The following is a 26,348-nucleotide window of genomic DNA, read 5'->3' on the forward strand; positions in this document are numbered from 1 at the left end:
TCGGAAATGAAAGAATTCGCCAAACAGCTTCATTACTGCTTATGTATCTTCCAGCCTGATATTCTACGATTTCATCGAAATCTTTGATTTCGGACTGCAAGCCAAAAACTGCCATGTCACTGCCTTTGTTGACGTATTTACATATGTATTTGATTGCCTTTACGGAGTTACAGTATTCAACGTTTATGTGTGCATTAAATGTTTTTGATAATAAAGGGGAATATGGAACAACCCACTGGTTATCTACTTCGATGGTGGTACCGTTACGCTTCTTTATTATTGCTGTTTTACCGCCATCTTCAGTAGATCTTCTTCTATATTGTGGGTAACCATCATTGCCAGTAATTGTTTTGGGTACTAAAAGTCGAGGATATTGCTTTGTGCACCTTCCTTTGGCCATGCATGGTGAATTTTCGTTCAGTGCACCGCAAGGTCCATGTATCATATTTTTTACAATAATATCATGTAACCCCTTATTGACATTTTTATCAGGTATTTCAGCGGAAATCACATCATCAATTTCGTTTGAAGTAATTTTTTTATGTAGCCAGATTAGTATATGTGCGTGTGGCAAACCTCGTTTTTGCCATTCCACTGAGTACATCCAGCATCGCACTGACCCAAACACTTCATGTTTTACAAGGTAGTTTATCAGTGATTTCAACTTTTGCCGGAAGACACGTGCCGTAATGTCATGCCTATGAACCGCCGATTGTCCTTGAAGTAAAAGCTGCAGTATCTCGTCCCAAGATTGATTACATGTAAATGTAATAAATAAATCTGGACGACCATAGAGACGAACATACGCAATAGCATCTTGAGCATATTCATGCATATGACGGGGACTGCCAACATATGACGAAGGTAAAATTGTTAATCTTCCAACGTTTGTGGTATTACCGTCATTTATAACTGCATCTCGCAAATGAATGTATTGTTCAGAGCGGGGCTTGGTCTGATTCAGGCGGATATATAGCAAACGTTCTGATTCAATTTTAGCATACATATCAACCATAAATTGGTGAAACAATTCACGGCATTTTAAAATATAATTTTCTTCATCCTGCCGAATCATTAGTCTATAGGAATAATAATGCATTGCACTGCATTTCTTATTCATTTCTTTGTTAGTGGCTGGATTCATCAATTTAATATTAAAGTGATAGCCGTCGGCTCCATCCCAAAAAATGATAGGATATTGTAGGGCATCGTAGCATCGATGAGTTTCAGCAATTCTTAACAACTGAGCGTTTCGCTTATGTAGAATAATATCTCGAGGTAAAAACTGATCACTGACCATAACGATTGCCACTTCGTCGATAGTCGGAGCATTGTATCTACGCACATGTTGGCCAGGAGGCGTTTTGTCAGCGGAAATAACAATTTTATGAGTATCAGTAGGCATCAAATCGATGGCTGTTTTGAACAGACGCACTAACTTATTATTTTCGTGGAAAAGATGTTGCAATTGGGAAACGATTGTCCTTTCAACGTTGGGAGAAATTTCGCAACGTGCATTCAATTCAGAATTTCTATCACTGATGAAGTACAATTGTAAAAATTTATGATTCTCGCCTGAGAATGGTAGAAGGGACCCTGCTTTATGATAAATTTGCCCTTTTACTTTGAAAGTAGACATAAATTGATCTGGATTTTCGATTTGGGCTCCAAACGACGTCATTTGGAAACATGAGTTGTATTGTCTGATTTTTGACAAAAAACGCTTAGATTCTGACGTAGTTCCAGTAAGGAAAGTCTTCAATGGCTCTGGTGGTGCAGCCAATAGAGGAAGTTTAACTTTTCCTGAGGCGCAACACATTCCCATTGTTTCACCATTGAATTTCAAGGCCTTGCAATAGGGACAAATTTTAGACATTGTCCCGATTTGAACACATCTACTCAAGCTATAATCATCGACTGGGTTGTACCTGAATGCCAGGCGATAACTTTCAGATTGCTCTGATTCCTCGGCACGCTTTCTTTTCTTACTTTCTCTATCAGAAGCAAGCCTGTTTCCCTGCTGGTCTTTTGATTCCTCGGCACGCCTTCTTTTTTCACTTTCTCTTTTAGCAGCAAGTCTGCTTCTGCGTTGCTCTAGTAGTTCCTCGGCACGCCTTCTTTTTTCACTTTCTCTTTTAGCAGCAAGTCTGCTTCTGCGTTGCTCTGGTAGTTCCTCGGCATGCTTTCTGTTCTTTCTTTCTCTATCAGCCTCAAGCCTGTTTCCCTGCTGGTCTTTTGATTCCTCGGCACGCCTTCTTTTTTCACTTTCTCTTTTAGCAGCAAGTCTGCTTCTGCGTTGCTCTAGTAGTTCCTCGGCACGCCTTCTTTTTTCACTTTCTCTTTTAGCAGCAAGTCTGCTTTCGCGTTGCTCTGGTAGTTCCTCGGCACGCTTTCTTTTCTGACTTTCTCTATCAGCAGCAAGTTTTTTGGCATAGACTCTTTGAGCATCTTCATCAGTCATTATAAACTTAAGCATTAATAGAATTCTACGCGAACATACGTCTTATATAACTTGAATGACGTCACGCCTTCAAAGCAAAAATGATGGCAACTAATTTCATGACGTCAGCCGAAACATGACGGCGAACATATGTCTTATATAACTTGAATGACGTCACCTTCAAAGCAAAAATGATGGCAACTAATTTCATGACGTCAGCCGAAACATGACGTCACCTGATCCATCCACAGATCCACACACAGACAACTTATTTTTATATATATAGAAGAAGATATATATAAATAAGTTGTCTGTGTGTGGATCTGTGGATCAGGTGACGTCATGTTTCTGTGTTGACTGACGTCATGAAATTAGTTGTCGTCATTTTTGCTATGACGGTGACGTCATTAAAGATATTTAAGACATATATGTTCACGTAGAAATCTATTAATGTTTAAGTTTAAAATGACTGATGAACTTACAATGGCAAAAGCCGATGAAGATAAGAGTCTATGCCAAAAAACTTGCTCCTGATAGAGAAAGTCAGAAAAGAAAGCGTGCCGAGGAATCAAAAGAACAGCAAGGAAACAGGCTTGAGGCTAAAGAACGCAAAACCGCGCAGTTAGATGAAGATCCACCTGGACAGCGAGAGTCAAAACATATCAAAACTGAAAATGATAGCGATGTTGATTGGGTTTGGGATTTTGACTTGGATAAGGTCATCAATGCCTACCAGATTTTAGTTTATAAAAAACAAAGGTTCGGCGATATGTATTTCATAGTGAAGCTGAAAAATAAAGAAGAAAAAGAAAACTGAAAAAAGAAAAAATGTAAAAAACATGACGACCGGGACACAGGGAATATAAATGACGACCAGGACACGCTGAAAAATAAAGAAGAAAAAGAAAACTGAAAAAAGAAAAAATGTAAAAAACTAAAAAATACTAAAAAGAAAAAACACTCAAAGAGAAATTATAGACCGGGACAGAGGGAATATTAATAACGACCGGGACACTCAAAGAGAAATTACAGACTGGGATACCGGGACACAAATGACAACCGGGACACAGGGAATATAAATGACGACCAGGACACAGGTATTTAAGAATATCGTTCAAAGACAAATTTTTAATTGTAAGAAGACCGTTGAAAGAGAAATTTCTAATTGTAAAATGACTGAAGAACCTACAATGGCAACACCCGAGGAAGCTGCTCAAAACGAATGTATTCAAGCCGAAGCAGCTGAGTTGGTAAAGCGTTATGTTTCAGGTTCTAGGTCCGAGAGGCTCCAGGTTTGAGCCTTGGCTTTAGCATTAATACAAAAGAAGAAAAAAACTAAAAAAGGTAAAAACTACAAAAAAACTAAAAAGAATATATATATATATATATATATATATATATATATATATATATATATATATATATATCTTCTATATATATAAAAATAAGTTGTCTGTCTCTTTAACGATGACTCTGGTCAAACATTTTCAGATCAATTGCTGGCAATTGGAAACGGAAAGCTCCCAGTAGTGGGAAATTCGCAATTTTTACGTAGTTTGAAACACATATATAAATCTATCTATATTCACAGGTGGGACACAGGGACACAACTACAATGGCGCGTAACTAATATGGCGCGTAACGACTTACGCGCGCGGGGGGGCTTGGGGGGCGCGAAGCGCCCCACCAACTAGGTGTTGGGGTGGCGCGAAGCGCCACCCCAACACCTAGTATATATATATATATATATATATATATATATATATATATATATATATATATATATATATATATATATATATATTCGCGCCCCCCCCCGCGCGTGTAAGTCGTTACGCGCCATATTAGTTACACGCCATTGTAGTTGTGTCTCTGTGTCCAACCTGTGAATATAGATAGATATTTTATAGATATATATTTTTACTACGTAAAACTTGCGAATATACAACATTCTTTGCTGTCCCATTGTCTGTCCGTATAAATAGATTGTCAGGTTTATCAACTGTTGAACATGCAACATAATAATTGTCCATAAGAAAACAATCCGTATTCAAATCTATACCGCATTTTTCTAACGATTGCCCTTGAGCTTTGTTAATGGTGATTGCTAATCGAACATTCTCTGTGTCCCCGTCGTCATTTACATATCTCCCTGTGCCCCCGGCGTCCCCGTTGTAGTTGTGTCCCTGTTTCCTGGTCGTCATTTATATTCCCTATGTCCCGGTCGTCATTTGTGTCCCGGTATCCCTGTTTATAATTTATCTTTGAGCATCCTGGTCGTCATTTATATTCCCTCTGTCCCGGTCGTCATTTGTGTCCCGGTGTCCCGGTCTGTAACTTCTCTTTGAGTGTCCCGGTCCTCATTTATATTCCCTGTGTCCCGGTCGTCATTTGGGTCCTGGTGTCCCGGTCTGTAGGGTCATCTTATAATGATGTCATATACAAAGCCTTATATACTTATAATGACGTCAAATGCAAACCCACAAACAAACAAACATGCATATATACAACTTTTTTTATATATATAGATACAGTTTCTTTTTTAATTTTTTTTTTCTTTTTAGTTTTTTCTTAGTTTGCATCTTTTTTAGTTGTTCTTTTTTTTTTAGTTTCTTCTTTTTATTGATTTGTTTTCTTCAATTTGTCAATGTTCATTCTTACATTGACACTTGGAAAAATCTTTACGTGCCAAGCATGCTAAAGCTCCAACAATTTATAATAAACCTCAAATTTTGGGTATCTGTTTTAAGGTTTTCGAATTACTTTAATCTATTTTCAAAATATATTGAAATATTTGTGCAATTCCCAGTTTTTTTAGTTTTTTCTTTTTTTTAGTTTTATAGCTTTTTTAGTTTTTTTTCTTTTTAGTTTTTTACCTTTTTTAATTTTTTATATTTTTTACGTTTTTCTTTTTTTAATTTTTTAGTTTTTTTAAGCTTTTTTCTGTTTAGTTTTTTTACTTTTTTACCTTTTTTCTTTTTTCTTTTTTCAGTTTTCCTTTTCTTCTTTATTTTTCAGCGTCACTATGAAATACATATCGCCGAACCTTTTTTTTTTTTACTAAAATCTGTTAGGCATTGATGACCTTATCCAAGTCAAAATCCCAAACACAATCATCATAGCTATCATTTTCAGTTTTGACTCTCGCTATCTAGGTGGATTTTCATCTAATTGCGCGGTTTTGCGTTCTTTAGCCGCAAGCCTTTTGGCATTAACCCTTTGAGCAGATTCCTCGGCTGTTTCTTCTGCCATTGTAGGATTTATACTAAAATTACTCTTTAAATCAACTGTTTGAGCAGCTTCCTCGGCTGTTTCTTCTGTCATTTTAAGATCTATGCTAAAATTCCTCTTTACGTGCCAAGCTTGATAAAGCTCAACAATTTATAATAAACCTTAAAATTTTAAGTATCTGTTTTAAGGTTTTCGAATTACTTTAATCTATTGTCAAAATATTTCGAAATATTCATGTAATTCCCAGTTTTTAGATTTTAGTTTGTTTTCTTTATATGTATAGTTTTTAATAATCTGGCGTAACAGGCACAGTGTAACAGACATCGACTGAACTGTACCTGAATGCCATGCGATAATTTTCAGGTTGCTCTTGTGATTCCTCGGCACGCTTTCTTTTCTTACTTTCTCTATCAGCCGCAAGTCTGTTTTCACGTTGCTCTTGTGATTCCTCGACACGCCTTCTTTTTTCACTTTCTCTTTTAGCAGCAAGTCTGGTTTCGCGTTGCTCTGGTAGTTCCTCGACACGCCTTCGTTGACGTAAATTGCACATTCCTAATCTAGCATTATCTCTTGAAGCCGCAAGCCTCTTTTCACGTTGCTCTTGTGATTCCTCGACACGCCTTCTTTTTTTACTTTCTCTTTCAGCAGCAAGTCTGGTTTCGCGTTGTTCCTCGACACGCCTTCGTTGACGGAAATTGCACATTCCTAATCTGGCCCTTTCTCTTTGAATCGCAAGCCTGGTTTTGCTTTTTGGTAACATTCTATAACATTGACAGTCGGGGAAATCTCCACGTGCCAAGCTTGCTAAAGCTCAACAATTTATAATAAACCTCAAATTTTAAGTATCTTTTTTAAGGTTTTCAAATTACATTAATCTATTGTCAAAATATTTCGAAATATTTATGCAATTCCCAGTTTTTACATTTAAGCCTTCAACACAAAAATGCATACAACTTATTTATATATATATATATATATATATATATATATATATATATATATATATATATATATATATATATATATATATATATATATATATATATATATATATATATATATATATATATATATATATATCTATATATATAAAAATAAGTTGTCTGTGGATGGATGGATGGATGTGTCAGGTGACGTCACCTGAAAAAACTGGATCAGGTGACGTCAAAACTGAAAAAACTAAAAAAAGGCAAAAACTACAAAAAAAACTAAAAACTAATAAAAAAAATAAAAAAGCTAAAAAACTAAAAAAACTATAAAGGTAAAAACCAATAAAAAACTAAAAAAAAAACTGAAAAAACTAAAAAAAGGCAAAAACTACAAAAAAAAACTAAAAACTAATAAAAAAAGTAAAAAAGCTAAAAAACTAAAAAAACTAAAAAAACTAAAAAAAGGTAAAAAACTAAAAAAAATAAAAAATAAAAAAAAAACTAAAAAAAAGGAAAAAACTGAAAAATAAGCTAAAATAAAGGTAAAAACCAATAAAAAACTAAAAAGAAAAAAAGGAAAAAACTAATAAATGACGACACTCAAAGAGAAAGCGACCAGGACAAAAGGAATGTTCGATTAGCAATCAACAAAGCACCGGGACACAGGGAGTATAAATGACGACCAGGACATAAGTAAAAAAAAAAAACTATCTATATATATAAAAATAAGTTGTCAAACTAAAAAAAGGCAAAAACTACAAAAAAAACTAAAAACTAATAAAAAAGCTAAAAAACTAAAAAAACTAAAAAAAAGGCAAAAACTACAAAAAAAACTAAAAACTAATAAAAAAAATAAAAAAGCTAAAAAACTAAAAAAACTAAAAAAACTAAAAAAAGGTAAAAAACTAAAAAAACTAAAAACTAAAAAAAACTAAAAAAAAGGAAAAAACTGAAAAATAAGCTAAAATAAAGGTAAAAACCAATAAAAAACTAAATAAAAAACTGAAAAAACTAAAAAAAGGCAAAAACTACAAAAAAACTAAAAACTAATAAAAAAAGTAAAAAAGCTAAAAAACTAAAAAAACTAAAAAAACTAAAAAAAGGTAAAAAACTAAAAAAAATAAAAAATAAAAAAAAACTAAAAAAAAAGGAAAAAACTGAAAAATAAGCTAACATAAAGGTAAAAACCAATAAAAACTAAAAAGAAAAGAAGGAAAAAACTAAAAAAAATTTTCATCTAAAAAACTAAAAAAAACTAAAAAAGGTAAAAACTAAAAGAACTAAAAAAGAAAAAAATAAATGACGACACTCAAAGAGAAAGCGACCAGGACAAAAGGAATGTTCGATTAGCAATCAACAAAGCACCGGGACATAGGGAGTATAAATGACGACCAGGACATAAGTAAAAAAAAAATTAACAAAATAAAAAGAAGGTAAAAACTACAAAAAAACTAAAAAAAAAAAAAAACTAAAAACTAATAAAAAAACTAAAAAATCTAAAAATCTAAATAAACTAAAAAAGAAAAAAAAAGGAAAAAAATAAAGAAGAAAAACAAAACTAAAAAACGAATGTATATACAGACCGGTACACCGGGATACAAATGACGACCGGGACACAGGGAATATAAATGACGACCGGGACACAGGGACACAACTACAACGGGGACACCGGGGGAAACAGGGGGATATAAATGACGACCGGGACAAAAAAACTAAAAAGAAAAAAAAACTAAAAACTAATAAAAAAACTAAAAAATCTAAAAATCTAAATAAGCTAAAAAAGAAAAAAAAGGAAAAAAATAAAGGAGAAAAACAAAACTAAAAAACGAATGTATATACAGACCGGGACACCGGGATACAAATGACGACCGGGACACAGGGAATATAAATGACGACCGGGACACAGGGACACAACTACAACGGGGACACCGGAGGAAACAGGGGGATGTAAATGACGACCGGGACACCGGGACAGGGAATGGTCGATTAGCAATCACCATCAACAAAGCTCAAGGGCAATCATTAGAATCATGAGGTATAGATCTGAATACAGATTGTTTTCCCATACCGGAGGAAACAGGGGGATGTAAATGACGACCGGGACACCGGGAATGGTCGATTAGCAATCACCATCAACAAAGCTCAAGGGCAATCATTAGAATCATGAGGTATAGATCTGAATACAGATTGTTTTCCCATGGACCATTATATGTTGCATGTTCAAGAGTCGGTAAACCTGACAATCTATTTATATGCAAAGACAATGGGACAGCAAAGAATGTTGTATATTCGCAAGTTTTACGTAGTTAAAACCATATATATATATATCTATCTATATTCACAGGTGGGACATAGGGACACAACTACAATGGCGCGTAACTATTATGGCGCGTAACGACTTACGCGCGCGGGGGGGCTTGGGGGGGGCGCGAAGCGCCCCCACCAACTAGGTGTTGGGGTGGCGCGAAGCGCCACCCCAACAGCTAGTATATATATATATATATATATATATATATATATAGAAGATATAATCTGGCGTAACAGACAAAGTGTAACAGACATAACCTACAGACAACTTATTTTTATATATATAGATTATATAGCTCGTGAAAGAATAAAGTTAAACACGGTAACATGCGTAAGAAATATACGCTAGTTGCAAATTCAAATATTGGCTTTTATATTATCAGAGACAACATTCTAGCATCTCTTTCACAACGTTCACACGTTCTTAGTAAAGTAAATCACAACGTTCTTAGTAAATCACAACGTTTTTAGTAAAGTGGTTGTCACTAGCATATCTTAGTAATGATTGTTTTCTGCACTTAACGATGCTCTTCTCTCAACAAGAGCCGACGTTAAGTCGGCGTCAGATTCTAATCTTTTTTAATGTCTTGTTTTTGTTTTCAGATGACCCCAGGTTCGATTTTATAAAGCCAGAAAATATACATAGACCATATTATGACTTCAAGGTAGTCAAATATATTGAGATGATTAAGGAAAAGAAGGAAACAGAACAGGCTCAAGAGAGTAGTGACACGGCACCGAAAAATGAAAAGAAAATTGGTATGATTTTTTTTAAGCTATAACTCAGTAATAACAAAAAGTGAATAGCAGAGAAAAAAAAAGAAAATAAGGAAATAACTAATAACTATCACGACAGTGGATCGGAGGAAGTTGATTTTTTTCTATATCTATAAGCTTACTGATTAGAACGGCAACTTATGTTGCTAAAACAGTTGCTTATTATTATTTATTTCAAAATTCTCTTTCGTTTTGTGAAGTATTTTGGAAGATTGAACATTTTTTTCGCTACCATATTTTGCAATGAACACTGGAGATCACTACAAGTTTCGTATAAAATGTAGTGAAATGACTGAAATGTTTTTTATTTCGTATAAATAAGATATATGAAATGAATAGACTACTTTTATTCGATACAATAGGTCTCATCTACTACGGGAAAAAAAGTAGTGAGTGGTATCTCAAGGTAAACACATTTAGATACAAAGAAGTGTCTAGAAATAAAATCACTGATTAAAGTGATGAACAAAATAATATATAAAGAAATGAAGCAAATTATAGATATCATAGAATAGTGGGTATTACCTCAGTTTTTTGACATGCTAAAATATAAATCTGATGTCGGGATCCTCAAACATGTTATTTAACATATTTAAATCGCATTGGTGTGTTATTGATATGGAATATAGGTATAAGCTATATCCTATATTTTTTGAATCCCTGCACCTTAGTTAACCGAAGAGAAACCGAATCAAAACTGAGAAGGAACTGAACTGAAATTGAACAAAACTGAATTGAAACTGAACAAAACTGAAAATTAAATGAAAAAGAACTGAATAAGGTAACTGAACTGAAACAGAACAAAACTGAACAAAACTGAACTGAAACAGAACAAAACTGAAAAGTAACTGAACTGAATCGAAACAAAGCTGAACTGAATAGAAACATCTTGCGGAAACCTAAAATTTGTAGAAGATGGAGCATAGGCTGGGAGAGGGGGCGGGGTCCCTTTTTAAGAAAAATAAGATGTTGACACATTTTTTTTATTGTATCTTGACCGTTTTACATATGTTTTTTCCCAAACTGGGTAGGAGAAAGGTGTATGCAACTGAACTTTCCTCAAGTTACTACCTCTTGTGATCGCTTTTTACTACTTTACAGTTTTTATCAATTACAGTTTACACTTTACCCTTTTTACTAGTTTTTGCTAGTTGCTGTTTTTATGTTAGGATTGTCTTCAAGGATATATCCATGAGGGGGAGGGGTTTGGGGGCTTACGAAAATGTTCGTCCGACTCGTAAAAACGTAACAAAAATTAATATAAATAAATTTTTGATTGGGTTTTTAAAGGTTTTCTTAGGGTCTTCCGTCAGAAAATCTCTTATTTTTTTTAGTAATATCAGTCTTATTAGGTCTGCTTACTTCAATAAAGAAAAACCCAATTCCAAAACTTCTCTAAAAAGGTTTCACCAAGAGGTAGTGCTTGAAACTGTCCTTAAGCTCATGAATAGTTACGCAAAGGGGCGTCATTTGGAGGGAGGAGATGTTTCCCCTCCCCCCCCCCCAAAAAAAATGAAGAAATTTTTTTATATAGCTTATGCCCCTTGACTATCCGGATATGGATCCCTCTTGCCCCCCTCCTTTCCCTAATAAAAAGGCTGGAGCTATGTTCATTTTTACGCATGTTTTTTTCTTAGCTTGAATTTCCCCCTTTTTTCAGTTTTAGATGGTTTTTTTAAGTATTTTTAGGGGTTTTATTTATGCTCCAAACAGTTTTTAACGTTTATAGTGGTAAATTTTTAATCTTCTCAGTCTAATGATTTATAATTAGTATTTATGACTACCAGAAAAGATGTAAAAACTTTTTTTAACTGGAATTTTTTATGTATGGATTGTGCGTGAGACAATCTTGGCATTCAGTGAGAGGCATTGAATTTGATTTGATTGAATTTGATTTAAACAGATTAGTCTATGATTTTAAACAATTGGTACTAATCTATTCATTTGCCTTGTTCTACAATTGCTGTATCAACCCGACAGTCGGACTATTCATAAGGAGGCATTGAGTCCTCTGGTGGCCATAGGATCGGGCTCTGCTTGATAATACGGCACCCAGCCCTAGGGACTAGAAATTCATTCCGGTGATGAGCTTTTGGTGAAATCGTCTCAATCATAATCCAAACAAGAAGAAAAAGAGAAAAAAGGGCGGCATTAAACCTGACTCCAGATTTTTCAGTATAAGTTCACAGTTCTCAGTAGTCGTTACACGATTTGCTTGAGATACCAAGGACAGTGAAAATGAAATATGATTGTTTACATTGGTTAGGTGGAAATTCACACAATCATATATATCTTTTAAAAAAAAACTTAAAAAATTGGAATAAATCGGAAATTCAGTTTTTGATGGAATAGAATTTCATATGCCGTTATGCAATTTTCAGTAAGAGTAGATGCCACATTTAAGAAAGAAAAAAAGTCGGCAAGGAATCAGCAAAAAACAAGCTAAATACATGTGGCATAGTAGCATGTGGCATAGTGGCATAGTAGCATAGTAGCATGTGGCATAGTGGCATGTATAAATACATGTGGCATAGTAGTATAGCAGATAGAAATATTTGGATTGCGCTATTGCTCTCACCTTATCGAGTGAGATAACAGGTTAATTTACTGCTATTCGAACTACTAGGATCTCACTTCTCTAATATAAGGCATTTCTTTGTACCTAACGCTAATTTTTTACTGTCTAGTACAATTAGAAAGTTAAAAACAGCGAGATCGTATAGAGATAACAGGTTAATTTACTGCTATTCGAACTACTAGGATCTCACTTCTCTAATATAAGGCATTTCTTTGTACCTACAGCTAATCTTTTACTTAGGGTTTCTATTAGTGCGATTTTTTTAACGCAAAATGGCGAACTAGCTGCGGGTGTCGCAAATCGCAAAAATGTTCACGCAGAAACGATTCACTGCAGCAGTTGAAACGCCAAAAATATTCTGAAATATTTTAACAACATATGCATAAAAACAACCTAAATCAAGTTCTTTCAGTTTTAAGTCAGTCATCCCTGTATGACTCTGGTTGCAGTAATGTTTATCATATCTATGCTTCACTGAAATATCGGCTACCTATTATATGTTTAGAAGGAGGAACTAGATAATTTGAGTCATTTGCCAATTGCCACTGGGACTGTACTTATCCCTGTGGCCCTAGAAGTATACTTTTTGACTGTTCTGACTAAAATGATTATCATAAGATTTTATGTAAAAGCAGAATTTAAACTATCTTTTGTAGCTACCACTAATCTTTTACTTAGGGTTTCTATTAGTATGATTTTTGTTTAACGTAAAATGGCTCGCGAATTGTGGGTGTCGCAAAATTGCAAAAATGTTCACGCAGAAATGGTTTATTGTAGCCGTTGAAACGCCAAAAATATTTAAACAACATACGCATAAAAATAACCTAAATCAAGTTATAGAAGCCAAGAAATACATTCAAAGGATTAATCTGCACTTGCTTAGGCTAGCTATGCCTAATGACAAATATAATTCTTATCTTCTATAATTATTTCCCTGGAAATAAATATCCCCCCGGGTCTCGAGTATTAAAATCGTGCAATACGATCCTCATGTTTGTCAAATATTAAAGGGAAATCTCGTAAACATTATTAGTTTATCAGTTACTTGCAATTTCTAGTTATACAAATTTACCTTAGTTAATAAATTTAAGTTAAATTTAAGTAAATTTAGTTAAATTTACCTTAATTAATATTGCTTATTTATCTTCACGGTTCAGTGTGGCAACACTGACAACAATATGCCGAAAACTTGAATATTTATTGTAATTCCTGGTCGTTTGGGGTTTCTAATAAAAATTGGTAGACTATAGACAAGGTGTTATATGCAATAGTCATGCTCTTGGTGCCCCTTGAAGGGGTTCTTGTGTTTATAGCAAGTTTAAAATTTATATTGAAAATATAAAAAATTAGAAGAAGGATCGTAGAAAAATCTTTGAAAATCATGGTTTTCAGGTATAAACAAAACTAAATGGGACCAGTTGAGGAAATTTTTTTTTTTTTTTATCCTTGTTGTTTTGGAAAAACTTTTCATTTGTTTATTATTTTTGCAGTTCCTATCAGCTTCAAATTAAAAGCCAAAGAATCAGATCCTGTAAAACTAGTTCCATCTACAATACAACTAGGAGCTGATGAAATTGATGAAGATGAGATGGAAGAAGATGAGAAAGCTGAACCTGCAGTCTCCATAAACAAAGCATTTGTGGAGAAAGTCCAGCCGACAGCCGAACCTCCAATTGAGGAAGTTAAATCAAGTTTCGTGGAAACACTGACGCAAAGACCACCAACTGTCGAAAAAGAAGATTTAGAAAAGTATGAAGATCTAAAAAAAGGTATAAGGTGTATAAGGTATAAAGGTTTGCATTGTAAACTTGAACTGTAATATAAACTCATTTTTGTTTTTATAGCATTTTTTATTTTACACTTGTATGAGCTAAGAACGCTAGCAAGAATTAGGGATAGCATCCCGTCCCCAAACTCCTGGAAGGCTTAAAATCATCCAAAAAGTTAAAAATTAAGAAATCTTGAGAAAATTGAAACGAATATATAAAAAACAGGAAAATATTTAATAAGACAGGGAAAATTCTGTCTTAGCCCCTTGGATATGTGACCGAGATTCTGATGTATCAGTTGTGTACTGACTCTTTGGCTGCTCAGTTTCGCCTGTGGGGGAATTTTCCATGGGAGGGGGATTTTCCGGGGGGAGTAAACACAACCTTCCCTCCTATTCAGTTACCTTCACTGTGTGTTGAAACCTCGCCTCCTCCTGTGTAGCCATAGCAACCAGGAAGAGCTTCCAGTCATCCTTCATATTTGCTAGTTCCCACTTGTCCTCCATCTGCGGATGAAAATGGGGTTCAGGCTGTACATACAGATACAACTTCATGAAACACGTTTTTTAATGTTTAATGTTGCTTTAAAGAAAACGGCTGATAAATTAATAAAAAGAAAAGATAAAAAAAGAAGATATATTATCGGTACACAAACCCGTAAAAAAAAATTGTCAAATGAAGTTAAAGCATAGATTTCAATACAGAAATATAGGTTAAAGATTTAACCTATATAAAGACTTAATAAATCTTTAAGGATTTAAATGTAATACTAAAGATTTAAATGTAATAATAAAGACGATAATAAAGACTTAAATGTAATCTTTAAAGAATTAAATACAACAAAAACTTTTTTTAAATGAAAGTTCAATATGATGAAAATACACTTAAACCGAAAAAATATTATTCTTTACTTAAGGGGGGGTGGGTGTTCCTTCCGCAACTCCTCGATCTTTACTCCACAGTCTTATAGTACTATGCTGAAATAATTTATAAGTGTAAAAAAAGTAATTGATTTACTTTGAAACATAGAAACTAAAAATTGTATTATTTGAACCAAGGGGGGCTCATTTTTTAATAAATGTCTGTTGACTTAAATCTAAAGGAGTAATTTCTATCAGCAAATAGATTTTTTTTTTTTTTTAAACTGACCGTTTTATGCCGAAAATAAGCATAAAGACGGTTTGTCAGAGAAAAAAGATGAACAATATAAATTTTTGAATATTAAATTGCGAAATTCAGTCTCTATTTATAGAGATAAAAATATTTTCTTATTTTCTAAATATTTTTCTATAATAATTTTAATATTAATTTATAATAATATTTAATAATTTATAATATTAAATTTTAATAATAATAACTTTAATATTAATATTAATTAATATTAGTATATAATATATAATATTGATATATATATTATATTAATTTTATAATAAATATTTTTTGAATATTTTCTATTTTTCTAAATATTCTCTAAATAGCTTTTGAGATATTTGACGTTTTTCACAAAATGAAGAAAATTGTTTTTCACAAAATGAAAGGAACGAAGATATTTCCACCCAATGAAAAAAAGAAGGATAAATATTTCGGGCGACACCTCTGCTACACCGTTGTTAGAGCGCTGAAGTAGAAAATTTACAAGTAAAAGTCCTTAGGACAAATTAAAAATAAAACGAACCTTAAAACTGAACATGAATTGCGTATTTAATACACCAGACAAACTGCATATTTATTCTTCCTTTCTTTCCTGACTGGAAATATCTTCGTCTTTTCTTCTTCGCGATTTTCTTCATTTTTGTCATGCAATGCCAGTGTAGTCTTAGGAGTTATTTCTTTTGTTTCTCAGCTTCTAGAAGCAACTGCGACAGAAGCATTGGTTCCTTTTTTTCTAATTTTGTTTCTTGTTCATTAAAATTTTATTTCCTTCATTTCTTATTCACTTCTTGATTCTTATTTGATTTCTTTCTTTTCTGTTTCTTTTTCTAGAGACAATAGAATCAACACCGCAAATTATGAAGCAAGAGAAGAAAACCAAGCCTGCTAAACCTCAGAATGTGGACATGTTTGCTGATGAAGTTGAAAGCCCTCCTATTCCTGTCCCAAAGCAAGAAAAAGAAAAACTATCCGTTGAAGCTTACAAGAAAATGATGAAGAAAAGGCTACAGCAGTCCATTCCTTTTACAGAAGTCGATAAAGTTGTCGAAATTGTAAAACAACGTGGGGTTGCGTCCACAAAGAACGTTGAGCCACCTGATTTACTAAATGATTTTGAGGAAGAAAAGATGAGAAATAGATTAATTGAGAAAATGATGAAAAGGACGCAGGAGCGAGGTCATAGCCCGGAAACGGTGATAGAAAAAGTTGTTAGTGATGAATCTGATTATAACTTAATAAGTGAACTCCCTCATAGTGCATATACATCCTCAACTTTGGTTGAAAAAACAGTTGAGAGTGTTGAATCACCCGCAAGGTCAATGTCTCCTTGCTCTATTCCTGACACTCCTCCAAGTCTAAGTGTTGCTGCGTCACCTGTGCAACCGAATGAAGAAGAAGCTAAAGATCAGAGAAGGAAGTTTGAGCGGAGGCAAAAGGCTGTAATGCTCCTCGCAAGATTAAAGAATGAATCTAAGCTGCCTGTAACAGATGCTTCCAGTTTATCAGGTAGGCTCTTTCTCCCACACTTTCTCTATCTCTTCCTCTCTCTATCCTTTCTACCTGCCTCCCCTCCCTCTTTTTCCCTCTCTCTTACTGTCTTTTCCTCTCTATGGTTGAGTGAATGTCTTTGAGCCTGTATTTCCACCACAACCCCTCCCTCTGAACAATATTTAATCTGGATCCTCTTCAATGCAAATTCTGAACTCCAGTGAAAACTTTCCTAGAGCATTGCTCTGTCGTTATTTAGCTGTTTATTTTGGTATATTTTACTTTTCTATCCCCTTTTTATTGATTTCTTCTTTGTATGTCGTATTCTATGATTGATCTTCTTTCTAGTACCTTGTATTCTTTTTGTGTCATTTATAGTTTTGTTATGTCAATTTTTCTTTTCCAATTTTTTTCTTTCATGTCTATGAATCCTTGTTAATTAACTCGTATTCTAGAAAAAGCTGAACTCATTTACAGATTTAAATGAAAGCCCCCCACCCGCTCCTTGTCCTTTGAGGAAGCTCCTTTTCCAAACCTTATCCGATTAATAACATTTGAATATCTAGACAGAATGTCTCTGTCATAAGCAGAAATGGCTTTTTTTCCTTTTTTTGAGCTTTTACTTTATATATTTTTTTTTTGTTTTATTCCATGACATTTTTTCGAGAGAGAACAATTTTAACAGGAAGAAAACAAATGGGACTGTAGAATATAGAACTGTAGAAATGGGCCAGTAGAATGAAAAGACAAGCTAAAACGATGTGAATATTTCTGTTGTATAAAACAAGCCATCTTCAACGCCAAGAAACAATGATTCTTTTCAATGAAACAATGATTGATTTATAACAAATATTTCAGTTGTATAAAACTAGCCATCTTCAACGCTAAGAAACTATGATAGAATATAAAATAACGAATATTTCGGTTGTATACACCAAGCCATCTTCAACGCTAAGAAACAATGATAGAATATAGAATAACGAATATTTCGGTTGTATAAAACAAGCCATCTTCAACGCCGAGAAACAATGACAGAATATAAAATAACCTAAAATTAAATAAAAAATAAAACCAAGAAATGAAAAAAGTATCTATATATACAATTATAACTACTGTGATTGAGCACTATAGAAGCTAAATAGAGTTGTGTCAATGAGCAAACTGAAGCGAGAGTATTCTACTGGCCGTAGTTTTGTTTGTTTTCTTCATCTTGAGATTCTTCTTTGTTTTTGTCATGGCTTGCCAGTTCGACTTTAGATCTTTCATTTTTGTTGTCTCATACAAGTTTCCTATGACTATCAATCCTGTTAACAGCTTTCTTTTATTGCAGGGAAAGAATACTTGCTACACAAAAATATATGGAATCTCTCCCCTCCCCTTTTTTTAAGATGTTGTTCAATGTAAGCCAAGCTGTGATGTTTGTAGTCCCCTAGAATTTAAAAAATAAGCCAAAGTTATTCTTTCAAGTGAAAAGGATTTTTTCCTTTTCTTCTTTCTCATTTTTTTTCCTATTCTCATTACAAGGAAAGAATAGTTACTTCAGAGAAATAAAGTCCTCCCCTTCTATCCCCCCTCGGAGAAATTGTTCAATCTAAGGTATATTGTGATATTTGTAATCTGCTATTAATATTGGCTATATTGTATTGGGAAATATTGTCAGTATTTGACAATGTTAAAAAGTAAGTCTCTTAAGGGAAAGCCTTTATGTTTTAAGTTTTTCTCCTTTTTTCAGGTATTTTCTCCTATTCTCGTGACTATTAATCTTGTTATCATTTGTTGTGTATTCCAGGCAAAGAAGAATTACCCGGCACACCAAAAAGTGATATTTCAGCCTCATCTCTACCCTCAACACCACCTAACTCCAAACCAGAAGTCGTAACGGTTGAGAGTGATGAGGATATAGAGATTATAGATACTATTGCTCCAAAGCAGAGCAAAAAACAACCTGAATCTACTGAAGAAGAGGGCATTGTCTCATCTAGTGATGTAAATTTTTATTCTAATTCCTTTTTTGCTGTTATTTTGTTATAACAAACATAGAAAAAGGGTGAAAGGCATTGAGAAAATGATAAGAGCAAAATAAAAAAAGGAAAAAACAACCTGAATCTACTCAAGAAGAGGGGACTGTCTCATCTAGTGATGTAAATCTTTATTTTTTTTTTTTTTTTTTTTTTTTTTTTTTTTTTTTTTTTTTTTTTTTTTTTTTTTTACAGCAAACATAAAAAAGGGTGAAAAGCATTGAGAAAACGATAAAATCAAAGTAAAAAAAGGAAAAACACAACCTGAATCTACTGAAGAAAAAGATATTGTCTCATCTAGTGATGTAAATTTGTATTCTAATTCCTTTTTTCTGTTATTTTATTACAACAAACATAAAAAAAGAGTGACAGGCATTGAGAAAACGATAAAAGCAAAATAACAAAAAGGATTCCTAAAAATTCACCGATACTTTTATCCAATTTCAGAAATAACGAATCTCTTGTGTTTGCCAGTTACAATTGCTTTTATAATAATTAGTAGTATAAATAATAACCGTTATAATTTATAAGTCGATTGAGCTCCTCCTAAAGGAGAAATAGCTTTCCTTGTAAAGGAGGAGTTGCACTCCTCCTAAAGGAGTAATTGCTCTCCTAAAATAGAAGCTACTGAAGAAGAGGGGGTCGTCTTATCTAGTGAAATAAATTTTTCATCCTATTAATTTTTTCTGTTACTTTGTTACAACAAAAATCAAAAGGTGAACATTATTAAGAAAACGATGAAAACAGAATTAAGAAAAATATCCAAAAGTATAATGTATAATCACTTTTGTCGAATTTTTAAAACAGCCAATGAATCGTGTTCGCCGGATTTAATTGTCATTATAACTAATAGTAGTATAAATAATAGGCGTTATAAATGATAATGCTCCTCCTTTAACTCCTTCTAAAGGAATGTATAAAATGTTGTTCCGGGGATGTTCATTACATTGGTCTAAGCAACAACTAATTGCCTAAAATCTTAATTCACTTCAGAAAGTTCTGTTAAGCCCCATTCACACCTGTGCTTATCTACACCGCAATGCCTAGGCACACTCAGTATCTATCAATCTTAATCTGCTTCCTCTTTATATGAGGAAGCTTCCTATTACTTCCTCTTTCATAACCTCAATTGATCCAACGATATGATGACTAGAAATTTATGTCTAGCTAAGCACACGTGTTAACTTGGCCTAGTGGAACTGTAGGATAACTTTTCTTCCTACAATTCCCATACTGAGAATTATTTACGCAAGTTTTTTTTCTTTCTTAAATTATGGGTATGTTGGAAACAAGGGGGAACTTATGTGTTTTGAACAACCCATTGAATAAATCCTTTTTTTTAATTCTAAAAGCTATACTAATCCTATGCTTTTAGCCAATTCAAATGATTGAAATTTGCTATAAAAATTGCCATTGATGGGAGTTGAACCCATGACCTCCTGTTAGATAAGCAACTACACTTTGAAACGATGGCTTGACGCCAAATTCCGTAAATCAAGTTGTGATGGACTTATGAGCGGTTGTGTTTAGTTATGTGGATTATTTTGATTAACTTTGTCCTATAAAAATCTAACTAATTAGCTGGCGTGTTAGACATGGAATTCCGTCTTTTTTTACAAGTTTTTTTTTCTGGTATTTACAAGTTTTTTCTGTTTTTTTTTTTTGCCACTGGTGTATCTTAAATCCTTGATGTGTTGCTTATGACACTGGTGTGTTGCTTATTGATGTGTTACATATGGCACTGGTACATCTTAAATCCTTGATGTGTTGCTTATGGCACTGTTCTGTTGCTTAGTGAGGTGTTGATGTATTGCATATGACACTGGTACATCTTAAATCCTTGTTGTGTTGCTTATGGCAGTAGTCTGTTACTTAGTGCGGTGTTGATGTATTGTATAAGACACTGGTACATCTTAAATCTTTGTTGTGTTGCTTATGGCAGTGGTCTGTTGCTTAGTGAGGTGTTGATGTATTGCATATGACACTGGTACATCTTAAATCCTTGTTGTGTTGCTTATGGCACTGGTATGTTGCTTAGTGAGGTGTTGATGTTTGGCTTATGGCACTGGTATGTCTTATTTCCTTGATGTGTTGCTTATGGCACTGTTTCGTTGCTTAGTGAGGTGTTGATGTATTGCATATGACACTGGTACATCTTAAATCCTTGTTGTGTTGCTTATGGCAGTGGTTTGTTGCTTAGTGAAGTGTTGATGTATTGCATATGACACTGGTACATTTTAAATCCTTGTTGTGTTGCTTATGGCAGTGGTCTGTTGCTTAGTGAGGTGTTGATGTATTGTATATGACACTGGTACATCTTAAATCCTTGTTGTGTTGCTTATGGCAGTGGTCTGTTACTTAGTGCGGTGTTGATGTATTGCATATGACACTGGTACATCTTAAATCTTTGTTGTGTTGCTTATGGCAGTGGTCTGTTGCTTAGTGAGGTGTTGATGTATTGCATATGACACTGGTATATCTTAAATCCTTGTTGTGTTGCTTATGGCAGTGGTTTGTTGCTTAGTGAAGTGTTGATGTATTGCATATGACACTGGTACATCTTAAATCCTTGTTGTGTTGCTTATGGCAGTGGTCTGTTGCTTAGTGAGGTGTTGATGTATTGCATATGACACTGGTACATCTTAAATCCTTGATGTGTTGCTTATGGCACTGGTATGTTGCTTAGTAAGGTGTTGATGTTTGGCTTATGGCACTGGTATGTCTTATTTCCTTGATGTGTTGCTTATGGCACTGTTTCGTTGCTTAGTGAAGTGTTGATGTATTGCATATGACACTGGTACATCTTAAATCCTTGATGTGTTGCTTATGGCAGTGGTCTGTTGCTTAGTGAGGTGTTGATGTGTAGCTCACGGCACTGGTATGTCCTAAATCCTTGATGTGTCGCTAATGACACTGGTGTGCTGCTTATAAATGTGCTGCTTATTGCACCGGTAAATCTTGAAACCTTGATGTGTTGCTTATGGCACAGGTGTGTTGCTTATTGATGTGTTGCATATGGTACTGGTACATCTTAAATCCTCGATGTGTTGCTTATGTCACTGGTGTGTTGCTTATTGATGTGTTGCATATGGTACTGGTACATCTTAAATCCTTGATGTGTTGCTTATGGCACATCAAGGACAAATCTTCGATGTGTCGCTAATGACACTGGTGTGTTGCTTATAAATGTGCTGCTTATGGCACTGGTAAATCTTGAATGCTTGATGTGTTGCTTATTGCACTGGTCCTTATTGATGTGTTGTCTATGGCAATGCTAAATCTTTTTTGTGTTGCTTATGGCACTGGTATGTGTTACAACCTTCTAAAGCCATAGTTTGGCTCCGAACTTTAAGAGCCAAACTAGGGCCAATGAGTTTGCATCATTACCATTGAGTTTCTTTCAGTTGTCCATGTGATCATCAGGGCGTTCCTGTTCTAATGTTACTATTTATGTTTTTTCTTGTCTTTTTATGTTTCTCTCCTTTTTTGATATAAATATTATTTTGCCTTTTCATATAGGAGTCTACACGCCTGAAGCGAGACAAGTCAGAAGAAGAATCGCGATACCGCTCTAGAAGTCCGTCAAGACGAAGAAGTAGAGAAAGAAGTAGAAGGAAAAGACGTGAGAAAAGTAAAAAGGACAAGAAAAGAAAACGGTCCCGTGATCGAAGGTAAGGCTTCAATGGAACCTTAAGTAATTGATTGGATTAACGATGTTTCTTGACTAATAAACAAGGCTGTGGAATCGGCGTCGAAGTCGGAGTTTTTAGAAAATTTTGTTGAATGAAGTCGGGGTTGGAGTCGGTATATAAGAAATGTCTTGAATTGGAGTCGGTAAGTACTTCTAAAATTTTGTTGAATGAAGATTTTAAACATGACTGTGAAGTCGGGGTCAGAGTTTTAGTAAATTTTGCTGAATGGAGTCGGAATTGGAGCCAGTATATTGAAAATGTCTATAGTCAGAGTCAGTTATAACTTATAATCGACTCCACAGCCATACCACTAAGATCCCTGTGTCGGCCCTGCATTCTGTTGCTACAACCGACTTCGATCTCTGGGTTCCGTATTACCAAGCTAAGGTCAAACTCACTGTGCCAGCACAGGACGAATGGAAACTTGAAAGAAAATATGTTGTCAGTTTGAAATTTCCTAGGGAGGGTTCTTAACGTCCTTCCTAGGGAGGGTTCTTAAAATTCTTGACGTCAGGAAATGTAGCAGAAAATTTTCCAGCCAAATTTAGTAGGTAATAAAAGTAAGTGCTTTAGTTACGGGGTCAACAAGTAAGTAAAAAGTATGTTTCGGGGTCAACACCCGTTTAAGTCTCTGTGGGGTGTGGTGGGGATCCATGGTTTCCTCTCAACTCGATTTGTATCTGAATAAGTTAGGCTCAGTAAAATTTTGTGGGAATCGTAGCAGTAACTTATAGTTTCAAAATTGATAATTTCTCCACTGAAACAGGGAAACAGGGAAAGCATCTCTCAGCAACATATCAGTTAGATTTGGTTGTATAATTTGCGAGTATTCTTTAACATGAATTCTCTCAAGGTGTTGCCATAAATTTATTTCAAAAGCCTAAAAAAACTTATAGGGGAAGGGCTAAGGTTTGGAATACAAAAGTTGAAAGCAAAAAATTGGCGAATAACTGAGGGGTAATGTTAAACAAGTGAAAACGAGAAAATAATAAAAATAATAATAGACTAATAGTAATAATAATAAATAATAATAGTAATAAATTTAAAAATTAAAAAATGTGTATATGGGTGGAGACCACTGCCAGCCATTCTTGGTCCAGGAATACACAAGAGACCTCGTCACGCGCAAGGAAAAACCTCCCCAAGATGAATTTGAAGAAATCCCTGAAAAGGACAAAAAATAATAAATTGAAACTTAATTATATTTTTTTTCCTGTAACGCTTCTCCTTCAGGCAACATATACGTATTTGAAAAAATAAATAATTGAGGCTATTTGTTTAAGAGTATTTCGAGAATTTACCTGTCAAAAAAAGAAAAAAATGAAGGTACATCTTTAGTAGGTTTATCAGTTATTACCGGTTTATCGGTTTTGATTATTTTTGGTTCATCATCTGTCTTTTGATTTTTTTGACATTATCCTCGAAGGTGTCACAAATCTACAGTAATTACTATTTTTAAAGAGAACAAAAAGGTCCTTGTCAACTCTGTCGTACCTGAACGCACAAGGGAAAGTCCCACCTAGATATATTCTAAAAGATCAAAAAATAGACAAGAACGCTCTATTTTTTGTAATAATTCTCCTGCAGCCTACACATTACGGTTGGAAAGATAATTATTTAAGTCTAATTAATTGTTTCAAAGAGCAAGTTTGCCATTTATTTAAAAAGAAGGAAAGAAGAATATTTATATAAAAAGAAGAATATAAGAATGTTTCTCCTAAAATAAACTAAGTCGGTTGGATTAGTAGTAAGTCGTTCGTGGGGCTAAGGATTATTTTACTTTTCTCTAAAAGAAATCACAAATTTACCGTACTTACTGTTTTTCTAAAGTGGCCAAAGGGTTTTTGCCAACTCTATTGTACCCCCCCCCCCTTTGTTGGATGTGGGGGGAATATATTTTTCAAAATCTTGGTGGGGAGTCGCTTCTTTCAATGAAAATACCAGCAGCCATTTCAACTGTAAAAAAAAAGTATTTCGAATTTTGGAGGGGCAAATCCCCCCCTAATTAGTAGCACTACACACAAGAGAAAATCCCTCCGAGATTGGTTCAAGAAAAAACTTGAATCAATTTGGCCGGAATATACTTCTTTTCTGGGTTAAATAATTGTTGTTTTTCTCATGAAATAATCTCTTTTTAATAAAATAGCTAGGGAAAAAAAACTTATTCCAAAAATATGCTTTTGGTAGTTTCATAAAGAAATCATCTGAGAACCCTCTCTGTCTAAAGTTTCTGTTGTTTTGGGATTAAGGAGTATAGCATGGATCATTTTATATGCCGAGCAATACTCATAAATCACGAGATCTGTATTTTGAAAGAAGGTATTGATGAAAATGCTATTTGAAATTCCAATATTAGTACTTAAAACCTTGTTCTGGCTATGTTCAGCTTTAAAACAAAGTAAAAATTTGTTTTAAAAGACAATTTAGATATCTCTTTAGCTTTATGATGAATGTTATTTTTCACTCGCACCAAGATTTACATTTTTAGAGGGGGGGGGGCTGCTATGGACAAAGTTTTTTCGTCATTAAATAACGGATAAATAATGACGAAGACCACACTGCCTTTCCATAATACAACAACAAAAGAGAGAATAATGAGGACTTTTTTCCCAAGACAGTGAACGCAAAAAACCTATTTGAATATTTCGGCCCTCAGCCAAGACTCAAGAGTCTTGGCTGAACTTTTCGTTAAGAAGTAATGATGCCAAGGCTATTTTAAAAAAAATTGATTTTTAGCCGAGAGCTTTTATTGTAAGTGTTTTATTGTTTTTATTTTTTCTTTGCTGAAGACGGCCCTTAGATATAGGGCCGAAATATTCAAATAGGTTTTGTGCGTTCACTGTCTTGGGAAAAAAGTCCTCATTATTCTCTCTTTTGTTGTTGTAATAACGGATAAGATTTATTTTTCTTTTAAAGTGCCAACGACAGTGATAATTAGTTAATTGACTAATTAAGTGTAACTTACGGGGGAATTTTAACGAATTGACATTCAAATACCGGAATTCAGTTTTTGGTAGTCACGGACGCAAAACTTAAAAAGAAAAGTGGCGATAATACTCAACAAAAAGTATAATCAAAAGTATAACAAAAGTACATCAAAAGCATAACAAAAAGTACAAAAAGTATAATAATAAACAAAAAAAAATTAATTGAAAACGTATGGCAACAAGTTGCTTCGAAAGGTTTTTTTGAAGGTATCAAGAGATTGTTAATGTTTGAATTTTTGCAGATGAAAAACGTCATAAGATTCATTCATAGTTTTGCTTTTTATTGTTACATACTGCCCTAAAGACTTAATATTTTTGGAACAACCAAAAGAAAAATTTTCGAAAATTTCGGTTATCAGGTATGAATAAACTTAAGATCGGTCCAGGGGCCGAAACTTTTTTTTATGGCCTTAGTACTTTAACTTTCCATTTCGGAGTATAACGCTCGAAACTCATTGGCAGGGCATTTTTATGTTCATTGATAAGAATAAAATAAATGAAATAAGGCTTGCTGTCAATGAGAAGTCTATAGACCTAAAGGGTTTTCAGAAGTCTAAAAATCTTCAGGTATGAATACACCTAAGATTGGTCCAGGGGCCAAAACTTTATTTGTGATCTTAGTACTTTAAGTTTCTCATTTCGGAGTATAACGCTCAAAATTCATTGGCAGGGCTTTTTTCTGTTCATTGATACGAATATAGTAAGTGAAATAAGGCTTGCTGTCAATGAGAAGTCTATAGACTTGAGAGGTTTTCCGAAGTCTAAAAAGTCTTCAGGTATGAATACACCTAAGATAGGTCCAGGGGCCAAAACTTTTTTTATGACCTTGGTACTTAAACTTTTAAGTTTCGGAGTATTAGGCTCAAAAGCCACTGGCAAGTTTCGTTTACTTGACTCACTTTTTTGCTAAAACCTTTCGCTAATAAATAAAATGGAGTAGTAAATAAAATTAATACAAAATAAAGGGCCTTTTGTTTGTA

The 26,348-nt window shown here is 33.9% G+C and overlaps 1 protein-coding gene across 3 annotated transcripts in view; it reads left to right on the plus strand.

Moving 5' to 3' along the window:
• Window positions 1-26,348, plus strand: part of LOC136040364 (splicing factor, suppressor of white-apricot homolog) — a 77,943-nt gene that overhangs the window by 42,413 nt on the left and 9,182 nt on the right. For all 3 annotated transcript variants that reach the window (XM_065724618.1, XM_065724619.1, XM_065724620.1), the window contains 5 exons: window positions 9,511-9,666; window positions 13,753-14,031; window positions 16,015-16,689; window positions 18,461-18,657; window positions 22,209-22,360. In XM_065724618.1, coding sequence (XP_065580690.1) covers window positions 9,511-9,666; window positions 13,753-14,031; window positions 16,015-16,689; window positions 18,461-18,657; window positions 22,209-22,360 — 1,459 coding nt within the window. The remainder of the gene's footprint in view (window positions 1-9,510; window positions 9,667-13,752; window positions 14,032-16,014; window positions 16,690-18,460; window positions 18,658-22,208; window positions 22,361-26,348) is intronic.

Source organism: Artemia franciscana, chromosome 20 (genome assembly GCF_032884065.1).
Source record: "Artemia franciscana chromosome 20, ASM3288406v1, whole genome shotgun sequence".
Classification (NCBI taxonomy): Eukaryota; Metazoa; Arthropoda; class Branchiopoda; order Anostraca; family Artemiidae; genus Artemia; species Artemia franciscana.